Source organism: Numenius arquata, chromosome 1 (assembly GCF_964106895.1).
Source record: "Numenius arquata chromosome 1, bNumArq3.hap1.1, whole genome shotgun sequence".
NCBI classification, from domain to species: Eukaryota; Metazoa; Chordata; class Aves; order Charadriiformes; family Scolopacidae; genus Numenius; species Numenius arquata.
Window position 1 is genome coordinate 125,676,980 of NC_133576.1, and position 12,449 is coordinate 125,689,428.

Here is a 12,449-nt window from a genome sequence, read left to right on the forward strand (position 1 = left end):
TATATTTTAGCCTTACAAGTTCCTGTGCCCTTCAAACTGAAGACCAGAACAGATTTGCTGAAACACTAGTCAGACCATTATGGCATTTCTGATGTTACTATTGCTTATGTTTCCTGATTCATCCTTCTGACTGGTCTATGCTCATGACACAGCTGGACTTTGGTGGTTATAAACACTCTACAGTTCTGTCTTTTACTACCAAAAATATCATTCCTATGACATACAGTAGTACTTACCTATAGTATCTTTCATTTAGGTTACAATGTTGTGTAGAAAGCAAGCACATCATACGATGCATAGAGACAATAAATATCAAAGAACACAAGATAAGTAATCTCTTTTTCCTGGGAGCCCTCCAAAACATCAGAGTTACAACTAGAGTCATGAGAACGAAAGATTAGTGAATCACTAAGTCAAAAGAAGTATCAAACCTACTGCTTAATGCACTGTGAACATAATATACAGCTCTGAAGTTTTTGTGATAATATTACATCATTAAAAATCTACTGGATTTCAAGATGACAGACTAGCTTGAGATTTAGTTAAATTAGTTTTTTGCCCTGCGCTAAAAAAAATAAACACATGAAAGGCACCTAGGAAGGAGAGCGCCTTTTACATTTGTAACGTAAATAACTCTAGATAAGCTCCCAAGGGACTTCTGCTGAAATAAAAATGTAATTCAATGCTCTAGTTATAGCTAGACATTAAGAGTGTTTTTTTCATATCACTCATGGGAAGATTGAGAAAGAGCAGAAGCAAGCAGACAGTTTGAGTAATGCAGAATGGCTCTAAAGCAAGAGGTGAACTAACCAAAAAGATTTAATCAAGCTGGCTAACAGTGCTTTCTGCTCACAGAAAGAAGGCTCTCTGACAGAGATGTACGAATGCGTGTATTTGAATTGGGTGTTGGCCTCTTCTCCCAAGTGAATAATGGCAGGACCAGAGGAAATGGTCTGAAGTTGCGGCAGGGGAGGTTTAGATTAGATATTAGGAAGAATTACTTTACTGAGAGAGTGGTCAGGCACTGGAACAGCCTGCCCAGGGAGGTGGTGGAGTCGCCATCCCTGGAGGTATTTAAGAAACGTGTAGACGTGGCACTTCAGGGCATGCTCTAGTGCCTGAGATTATTGGGTTGTGTCTGTTGGTGGGTGGGTGTGGTGTGTGGTTGTGGGTATTTGTTTTGGTTTGGTTTTGGTGTTGTGTTTTGTTTGTTTTGTTTTTGTTTTGTTTTGCTTTTTTTGTTTGGGGTTTTTGTTTTTTTTTTTTTGGTTGGACTCAATGATCTCAAAGGTCCCCTCCAACCAAGAAGATTCTGTGATTCTGCATCCTGAAAACAAAACTCTAAATCTGAGGCAGTAGGAGACAACAGACACAAGAGGTAACGCACCTCCACAGCAGACACAGGCCAGTTCTGAGGGGTCAGGATACAGACAAGTTGTCAGCAAGAAACCGAATCAGTTCCTGACCCTGAAACAGAAATAAAGATAGTGTGGTAGGTCTGCAGGAGCCTCTTTTATATTTTTTTTTGTGATAGAGTCAATATCTGTATATTAAGAGAATTATTAAAGACTTCCTGAATAAATATATAAGAAGAAGAGACCTGAAACCAGAGGTTCTAAATTATATACATATTTACACTTGGCGGGATGGAAGGCATCTTTGAAGCCTACGATTAGGTGAGAAAAAACCAAACAAAACAGACCAACCCAAACCATGAAAATCTCCACAATGTTGGAGTCTCTATGGAAATCTCTATGGAAACACATTGGATCCAAAAGGGAAGGCTGCAACATGATCTTTACATGTGCCGAAGGGAACTGAAAGCACAGCTGTCCTCAGTAAAACTTGTTTCCTCTCGCACTGATGTTTTACCAAGAAAGCCCAGTACAACACAACACTTCTCCTGGACAATTCATGCTCTAAATCCTCACAGAGCTTGTACGCGCATCTATACCGGTGCTTTCTGTTCTTTTGGAAACTGTAATTTTCTTACAAATTTTTCTTCATGGACAACTATTTTCCAGAGTTGCTACATTTTGTTCCTTCAGTGAATGAGAGTCAAATGTGCAAAGGAAGATGAGACAACTATCTGAAGAGTACCAAGTAAATCTATTATGCTTTTAGATAGGACTCAAATTTGAAAATGTATGTGAACTTGTATCAAATTATTTTAGGACATCTTTTTTTATTAAAAGAAATAAAATGGGAAACTTTCCAAATGGAAGACAAAAGACCAAGTTTAAGGGATGAACTATAGAGTAGCCCAGAGAAAAAAACTTTCTTTAGGAAGCGAACCTGGATATGTGGCCAATCTTTTCTCTGCTTTCCTCCTCCCTCCCTCAAAACACCAATGAAAAATATCAAGCAAGTAAATATAGCCTTAATTTAAATACTACTTTAAAATAAATATAAAAGCTATCAGAGATATTAGAGCCAAGGCATCTTTTTTTTTTTTCCTAAGCAAACCAAGAAAATGTTTTTACACTTTTGGCTTTTAAAAATATCTTCATGATGTGACTCTGTAATGGCAGTTAAAAATTAGACGCTTTCAATTCTTATGTTGAGACTTCATCATTCTTCACTAATGCTGCTTCCTGCTGGATTTGGGGTTTCCTGCTTCTTCAGGGATTTTGTCTAATGGCACACCAAAGCTACGGCAGCATCCCAACATGATACATCATGAATCAGTGAAATCAAACTTGAGTATCGCGTGCTGAGGACAAGACTCCAAGGGTCTCCCACATCACAGACCAAAACCATATCCCTCTGCTAATCACCTAACAACTGGGTGAAAACCTCTTTTTGCCTAAGGAATTGCTTGCTGATCTCGGGCATTTATGTGCACATTCTTACTGGAATTTAGTACTGTTTTATAAAATGCTTTTTTTTAGTAACTTCTAGATAACAACCATCATGGTATTCTAATTGAATCTGTAACTCCACATGGAGTTTGTGAAGCTGCTATTATTTACTACCGATACACAGAAATATGATTACAAGTAAAACATCATTAAAACAGTGAAACATTTATCCTGCTTTTTATATTCCAGTAAAACAATCAATTCCAATTACAAAAGGCAAGTTTTTTCATTTTATTTTATTAAATAATGGAGCCTTAAGAATAACAGCTCAAAAAAGGATAACAAAAAAAAATTATTAAAGAAAAAATGCTGACTTTGAATTTAAATTCAATATTTATGGGCAAAATATAAGAAACTACAGCAAGTCTGAGAAAGAAATACAGCACATTACAATCTAGAGAAACAACCCAAATTAACAGTTTGCTGAATAGTGCCATGTTAACTTTTACAATATCCCACAAAGATACAATAAAGTTCTATCCAAGTAGAAATAATTTTATATATCTTAAAAAAATAAACAGGGGAATTTAGAAACCATTGCTTTAAAAATGTGTAAGCAATGAATCTTAAGTTTTCTTTTAATAAGAAACAACTGAGATGTTTAAATGATTCCTAACTTCAAGAGGAAATTTAATGCAGTTTCAGATTACTGATTTTTTAAAAATAAAGCAGCGCCACATTGAATCCACTGGTCTTGGTTTCCTCCACAAGGTACATCAATATTTGTCACCACACGCTCTCTCTCCACGCTAGTGTAGACTGGTAAAGATATGCAGTCCTCTGGAGAATATGGACCATATGCATCCTGTCAACAAATAAACACTTAGTTATCACTTAAACAGACAACAAAACATGAGAAAGGAAGAATTTCCAATGATATGGTATGGCTTCTGTCAGTGTTAGGTTGATGGTTGGACTCGATGATCTGAAAGGTCCCTTCCAACCCAGACAATTCTATGATTCTAAAGCTGGATCCTAAGATACAGTTTAGACACTGCAGCCTTGGATGAGCAACTCTTGGTCCAGGCTACAAAGGAGAAGGATTACTAACAAAGCAGAGACTTCAGAAAATTCACTAGACTACTCCATAACTAAGCCTCTACTTTTTCTCTCCAGTTCGTTAAACTGAAAACACAAGAATGTATGTACGAGGGGTGTTCCTACAAACTACACATAAAATCTTCACTCAGCTAAAAAACTCAAAAATTATACATCAAAAGCTTCTGCAAACCAGGGGCAAGGGGAGTGCTGAACAGTTCCCAGAGGGGAGAAGGTCCCTCGGGAGCACCAGGGCTGTGCTGCAGGGAGCTGCTAACCCGGGCAGGCTGGTGTTTGGGGGCAGCCAGTGCTCTGGGCCAGCCCCGCTGCCTCCCCTTCTCCATCCCACCACACAGCCCGGCTGCTCCTCAGCTGCGGTCTGTGTCTGAGATACTCACCAGTGGGACACTTTGGAACTGCACCCCAAAAAAAAAATAAATCTTACCCCACACTTTCCAGGCTACTTTACGGATTTAAACAATGATTTCTAACATCCGTGAATCCAAATATAAAAATTGTTCTCTGGGACAGAGAGAGGTACGATATCTCACATTAGAGCCTCTCAGGGCCTCCACTTAATGCAGGATATTACAAGGAACCCAGAAGTATTAACCACAATTTAGTTAGACCAGGACTTCAAACAAACAGCCTAAATTTCCTAGTCCTTTCCATTTACTTCTAGCACTTCAAGACATGCAAGCATATATAAAAAGTTACATTACTAGTAAAAAAATAAAAGCAGTTTTGATGATTTTTTGATATTTTTTTTTAAATGTCTTTCATACTAATACTGGTCACAGTCACAGTTGGGGTTCTTCAGCACTTCTGGAAAACAGGCCATTTCCATTAAGTGCCTAAATAGGAAATTATCAAATTAAATTTAAGTATTCAGATTTGAACTGAGTGCTTTGAACTTCCAGCTGAATTAATTTATAATTTGTATTCTCCTCTACATGTTGTTTCCTACTGCACAGCATTAGCAGTACTACTACTACAAAGATAACGATTATATTGTGACCATTACGTACAGAAGGGCCTTGTCTGGAGCCATGGCGTGACCTCTCAGTCTGTATCCTGATTGAGCAAGCAATGCTCTGCTCTGAGAACAGTAACTCTACCCTCTGCTTTCTGTACTACAAAGTGCACCTTGGATGCGGTTTCCTCCTAGGGCTTTGCACAGGGCGTTTGCACATGAGCCATCAATGTGAGCTCACAGCCCAGAAAGCCAACCGCATCCCGGGCTGCATCAAAAGAAGCATGGGCAGCAGCTCGAGGGAGGTGATTCTGCCCATCTACTCTGCTCTGGTGAGACCCCACTTGAAGTACTGTGTCCAGCTCTGGAGCCCTCAGCACAGGAAAGACATGGACCTGTTGGAGTGGGTCCAGAGGAGGGACACAAAAATGATCCGGGGACTGGAGCACCTCTCCTATGAAGACAGGTTGAGAGAGTTGGGGTTGTTCAGCCTGGAGAAGAGAAGGCTCCAAGGAGACCTTATAACAGCCTTCCAGTACTTAAAGGGGGCTTCTAAGAAAGGTGGGGACAAACTTTTTAGCAGGAGCTGTTGTGACAGGACAAGGGGTAATGGCTTTAAACTATAAGAGGGTAGATTTAGATTAGATATAAGGAGGGAATTTTTTACACTGAGGGTGGTGAAAAACTGGCCCAGCTTGCCCAGAGAGGTGGTAGATGCCCCATCCCTGGAAACATTCAAGGCCATGTTGGATGGGGCCCTGAGCAACCTGATCTAGTTGAAGATGTCCCTGCTCATTGCAGGGAGGGGTTTGGACTTTAAAGGTCCCTTCCAAGTCAAACTATTCTATGATTCTGTGATTGTCCCTATGCATGACTATAGAGCTGAGCTCAAACACTAAGTCTAGACTTCCTACAGCATGTAATTTCTGTTTCAACCCACAATGTATTTATTTAGTGTAAATAATTCAGTTTAATTCAATTGATATATATTAAGCATTTTTCCGCCACACTCAAAATATCCCTTCCTGTCAACAGGAAAAAGTCAGAAGATTTTCAAGAATCCACTAACAAAGCAGCACACTTGTCAGAAAGGAATTTGAAACAGAAATGAGGGTCTTTTTAAGGCAAATCACATCAAATACGAGTTAGTGAAGCTCCAGTATGAGAAAATAACTAAAAACAGGAAAAAGGAAACATGGAAACAATAACTGTTTCAAGCACTTTGCCTTGCATGTGAAGTGTAAGCCATTTCTGAAGTATTTTGTTGTTCCTTTTGAAAATCAACTTCCCACATCTTTTGAACATCAGTGTTTAAATCCTTACAGAAGGTTTATGCACTGTAAGAGTTGCACAGAATAACTTAATAATCAGAAGTTTGTCAAAGGAACTCAGCTGTCCTCAGAAGGATTATTCTCACAGCATGTACCCCTTGGCTAACACTACTGAGGAAGACAAATTACTGGCCCGTCTGACAGTAAAATGTTAATCAGAGAATTAAAGTTTTGCTGGAGATTGGAGGCCAAAAGTTGGCCAGTCTGCCTTCAAAGACCTCTTTTTACACCTTTTTGGGTCAAAATAGCTGTTCTTGCACCTTTGTCAATCCCACTGATGCTTTAGGAATCAGATTATTTGAGAGTTAAAACCATTCTGTGAAAGTCTTTTGAACCACAAATCCTATGTTCTTGGCTTACACACAGTCCAAAAATTCTCTTTGTCTAGACTGGCTCACACGCAGTTCCATGCCCCCTAGCGACACCCTTCACAGCTTGGGATCTAACAGTGAATTAAAACCGGAAAGGACCTTCACAGTTTAATGAGAATAAACATAATGTTAGTAGCTCAAAATACTCCATTTTGAGAGGGTTCTCTCAGAGAAATCCTGTAGGCTACTTTTTTTTTTTTTCAGAGGGTTCATTTTATTTTAGTTTGGATGAAAATGGCTTCAAAGCACTGCATTATAAATACACAGATTTTTGCTTACTAGATTTCATAAGAGATATTTATGGGGAAAAGAAAACAAATTCAAAACCTAAGAATCCTAAAATAATATGTTCTACTTCATGCACTCTTCTCCTACAGAGAGGGTAATGAGATAAGGGGAAGTGCATAATGTCCCAATTCTGCCTTGGTTTCTGAGCACAGTGTTTGATTATGGTCAATTTTTACAGTGTAGCCCATAGCAAAACAACTTAAGGGCAGAGCAATTCAGAAATGCTCTCCTTAGAGACACTTCATATTTAAAATCTGGGAAGTTAACAAATTTTGGCCTGCGTTTTAAAATAATTATATTTTTTTCCAACACAAAGACTTCAGTTGCTATTAATCTCAATTATGAAGTACATTGGAAGAAGTTTAATTCAATGATTATTGAACTCTCTCGCTTCTATGTTTTATAGATGAGGCTCTTTGCTGATGTCACATATAACTTCTGGATCTTACTTTGAAGTTTAAAGCATATAGACTGTTACTCAGAAAAACACTTAAGAATTTGTTTTATCTCTAACACAAGACGAATGTTTTTCAGAACAAAGAGAGGGTTACTTACAATCCTCATTTTCAGTGTGCATAAGAGAAACATTTGGTGTAAAAATCATGTATATTACCATCCTCCCCCACCCACTACTGAGTCTACATATTAGGATGTCTGGCAATTCTGTATTTATCTCATGCACCACCTTTCAAGTAAATAACAAATCTGTTTATTTTTCTGAACAAAATAAACCTTGTAAAATACCAAAGAACTGAAAAATCTTTCACTGATCAAATTTTTGTGGTGTTTTATTGTTTGGTTGGGTTTTTTTTGGTGGTTTTTTTGTTTGTTTGTTTGTGGTTTTTTTTTAATTTTTGGTATTTTCTTTCCCATCAAAGCAGTAATGCAGATGGTGGCTAGCATTTGCTTGTGGGTTCAAAGTCTAAATCTTGACTATTATACTTCTAATGCTTTAATCTATAACAATGTTGTACTTCCAGTGCCAGAAAGAACAATGAGAAAAAAAAAAAAAAGTTGGGATAGGGTAGTGTGCTAGTAATGGAGCTTCTTGCAGAATATCTATCACAATATACCATAAATCTCATCATTGCCCTAATTTATGATAATTAATGAACTCAAATTTTAACTGAAGTTTCAACTTGGGTCCAATGAACCTTTTTCTTTAACATTGTTCTAACCAAACCTGGCCTTCTGTCCTGTTTTAGGTAAAACAGAACCAACTTTCTGTTCAGTAATTTTACTCCATAGCTAAGCCTCTTCTAACTCTCTGAAATTAACAGCATATTGTGCAGAAAATCATTCATTCTCAGAGTGATAAGAGAGAACTCTGCAGAGTTCTTTAGATTGCCAAATAACAAACTCCCCCAGTTAATAAATTCATTTGCTTGATGAGTTAATGTCTACACCGTAGAATAAGAGGTGACATTATTTTTAATTTTTTATATACTGCTAATTTTATTTATTGTGATAAAGTGGAAAAAAAAATCTACACCAACCCCTACTTCTCACTTTCTACGTTTACACGTGATTTTTGGTGTAACTGTCTTAACACATTATCTTTTAGAATTGTATGTGCGATTTTTCTCACCTGTCTTCCCACAGTTACTGGTCTAGGCTGTCTCTAGAGTCACTTCTGGAGCACAAGTCTTATGAGGAGAGGCTGAGGGAACTAGGGTTATTCAGCCTGGAGAAAAGGAGGCTGACGGGAGACCTTGTTGCTCTCTACAACTACCTGAAAGGAGGGTGTAGAGAGGTGGGGGTCGGTCTCTTCTCCCAAGTCACGGGCGACAGGACTAGAGGAAACGGCCTCAAGTTGCGCCAGGGGAGGTTCAGGCTGGATATTAGGAAAAATTTTTTCACTGAAAGGGTTATCAGACATTGGAATGGGCTGCCCAGGGAGGTGGTTGAGGCACCATCCCTGGAAGTGTTCAAAAGACAGGTTGACGTGGTGCTGGGAGACATGGTTTAGTGATGGTGTTGCATTTTGTTGTTTTGTGGGTGTTTATTTTTGTCAGTTAGGTTGATGGTTGGACAAGATGATCTTGAAGGTCCCTTCCAACCTAGAAGATTCTGTGATTCTGTGATTCTAGACAGAGATTTATCCCAGTTACCTTATGATGGGATGGACTTCCTGAGATGCCTGTCTTTCACTGAGATAAAAGGAGCTAAGTCATACCAGGCTATTACCTTCTGGACAGCCAAATTTAGATGAGATTAAATATACAATAAGCTTTCTTTTAGTTATAAGACTGTAAGTATATGAATTTGCAATTCCTACACATCCTTGAATAAGTTCCATGTAACTTTTTGCTTTATTTATCAGAGATTGCTATTATAATTGGAGAACAGGAGCAGTAACAATTTTTACTGTTTGGATTACTCCACTTTCATCTTAGATATTTCTGCAAACGTTGGCATTTTTTTAAATTAGTGTAAGTAGGGGAAAGGCTTTCTTTGCTTACAGATCACATCATGTTCTCTATCTTCTTATTGATGCTGCATTTTAATTTAATGTTTAAAACACAAATAAATTATATTCGAGGAATGAACTTCCAAACTCATGTATACATTTACTAAATACACTTTTGAAAATAGGTTAATGTTTTTTAAAAAACAAGGCAAAAAACATATGACTTAAATAAAGCCCTTGTCTTAACCTAAAAAATAGAAGCTAAAAAATATTGACAAAATTATAATAAGTTCTTGGTTTATATAAAAGAAGTAACTGCTTTTCCTACTAAAGACAGGGATTTTTACTTTGAAAAGAGGGGGAAAACAGGTCAGCGACATCCTACTGAAAAGATACTACACAGAAAAAAAGGAAATCATGGGTCTTGAAAGTTTAGGGCTTTTAATAATTCAGTACCTGTGGAATCCAGGCCATGTAACAAGGGAGAACAGATGACACACTGGGAGAATCATGCAGATTTTCTGAAAGTCGATTTCCATCAAAACTGCAGCCTTCCAGTTGTAAGCCACTGATCTGCCATGGAAATATAAAATATTCAAACATATATTACAGACTTGAAATGTCACTAATGATTACACTGTGCTTTAATAACTGATGATGCCTTTTACTGTGACCAAATTTTTAAATAACAGGAAACTAATTAGTGTAGTGTTCTGTGTACGAATAGGAAACCTGATTTAACAGCAAGATCTGGACCACAGTTCAGTGTGAACTTCCTCTGATTTGGATTCACATTCTTTGAAATGCTAGAGAAAAATACCTGTGAATGTCACCATTTATGAAACTGCAGTTGCCTGGCATTAGATTAATGGAAATATAATAGCAACAGCCAAGTACGTAATCATTACAATGTCAAAAAGAAGAGAAGAACAATCACTGAAATAAGCAGGACTTCCTGCTTGGAAGCCTGAGTACAGCTTTCAAGAAATGGAATGCGCAATTATACAGCGTCTGCAGAGGCAAACAAAATATATCGAAATAATATAAGAGAAAGTTTTATTTAACATAACTCAAGATTTCTTAGATAAACTATTGTTTGGAAAAATTAAGTAAGAATCCCATATGCTTCTCTAAGTAACTATGAAATGATTTTTATGTAACATGTTTTAAATGCTTTCATTTAATTAGTAAGTACTTTCAGCCTCTGAACTAAACATTATCTTTTTTTCTTCACTGAAGTCCTGCATTAATTAATGACAATGATATCTATTCTGGATTTCTTCCAAATAAAATTTTCAATACCCGCTGATCATTTTATTTTCCCAGTACAAATAATAATAATAGTTTGCCAGCACAAATAATAATAACAGTCAGATTGGCCTGCTGAAGTGCTAACTTCAATTTTAGCAATAATAAAACTTAGCTCAGTAATAAACTTTATGCAGCTTTTTAAGAGGAAAAATCTTAAGCTGGAACACATGTCTAACAGAACCTATTATCTGAAAATCACCTGTCTGTTACACTATCATACTAAAGCCCTGAATTAAATACATAGTACTGACGTAGGCTTTCACCAAATAAAGGGTTCGTAAAGCAGCGCTGGAACCAGGAAACGCCATGCTGTCGGAAACTGAATGAGTAACCACATAAGCAAACAGAGAAAAGTATCATTTTCTAATGCATTTTCTCCTGGAAGAAATTTTATAAAGTGTACGAGATTTTAAAAAGTTGTTAAAGTATGATGTTAAAATGAAGATCTGTACAGAATAGGACTCACGCTAAAGTTTCCAAAACTGTGGATAACCTGAACCAAAACAACCCCAAATGGAAAGGTCAGGAGTATGACTTTTTCTCTAGCTTTAATTTCTACAAATTATTATAACAACTTCTCAGTGAAATGAATTAAATTTTTCAGACTTTCTATTTGGAATGGCAAAAATTGTTTTTCTCCTTCAACCTCTTGTTGAAGCTTAAGGTCTTTTCTTTGTTATGAAAGTGTGACACTCCTCTCCTTTCTCCTGCCAAGTTTCTTGTGATCTTTCCTTTGAATCTTCTGTAAGATTTTCAGGTCTGTTGCTTCTAAGGTGCAACGTTAACATTTGATGTTTTGTACCATTTCTACTCAAACTCAAAATTTCTCCACACAGAGATATTTTGGGAAAAGCTGACTATTATTTTTCCCTATCACACAAATATTAGAAAGATTCATCTCATATGTCCTTCTTTCTGCCCTTCCTGCATTCTGCAGGAATTTTGTTACGGAGCTTAGTTTGATAAACATGTGACTTCAGCAAAGTTATTGAGGGGAGACTGGTCTGATGAAGAGCTTTTAAAATTTATTGTTAGGGTGTTCAAAGGTCTGGCCATCCTGAATGTCTCTAAAAGAAGCTTCTATAGAAGTGGGTCATCTATTGAAAAATCTCTTTTTACTGCACACACATTTCTTCTTTTGATATTGGCAGTTTCTTTGACATTGTAGTTATGTAAAATAAAACCATTTGATCTCCTGGAAAACTTGAACTAATCACAGGAACTCCTTTGAAGATGAATATCAAATTTTTGACTTTGATTCAATATTAAAAGACACTGGGAAAAAAACCCCACCACTGGAAAAATGTACTTTCCAATACCATCTGCTGAGTACACCCATAGCCATGTTCTCATTTCTATGATAAACGATATACAGAAATTACAACTACTACGAAGGACTTGGATTTCACAGTATTTATAATTAGCATGCATAGTATTTTTTCAATTCAGCTCAGAGTAATGGCTGGACTTGACCATAATTTTTAAAATTTTAATTCTTACAAAGTATTTGGCATTTTGCAACTATTGGTACTAGTTTAGTTTCAAAAAAAGCTATTGTTACACATTACAGATTATGTTTCTTTAGAACACATTTGGAGAAATTATGCTGATACCATGGTCTAAAGCATCTCTTTAGTTTCCAAAATTCCAAATTCTCTGCAGTTAATTTTTCCTTAGTATTTACTGCCATAATTTCCCCTTAAATGATACAAACTACAGCATAATGCAGGAAGTCATATTTTCACTGCATTACCTCCACAGGTCTCCATTATTAATTTCTTGATATTTCAGGATGGAGGTATGTTGTAAAAAAAGACCTCTCAGGATGCCTTATAATAATATTTCCATCAATTGCTAAGAGCATAG

At 36.9% G+C, this 12,449-nt stretch overlaps 1 protein-coding gene across 1 annotated transcript in view; it reads right to left on the minus strand.

The window, feature by feature from the left end:
• Positions 1–3,507: 3,507 nt before the first annotated feature.
• Positions 3,508–12,449, minus strand: part of DYNC2H1 (dynein cytoplasmic 2 heavy chain 1) — a 180,898-nt gene continuing 171,956 nt past the window's right edge. The window contains exons 88-89 of the mRNA XM_074153785.1: positions 9,729–9,845; positions 3,508–3,666 (exon numbers count right to left, since the gene is read on the minus strand). Of these exons, the coding sequence (XP_074009886.1) occupies positions 3,508–3,666; positions 9,729–9,845 (276 nt within the window). The remainder of the gene's footprint in view (positions 3,667–9,728; positions 9,846–12,449) is intronic.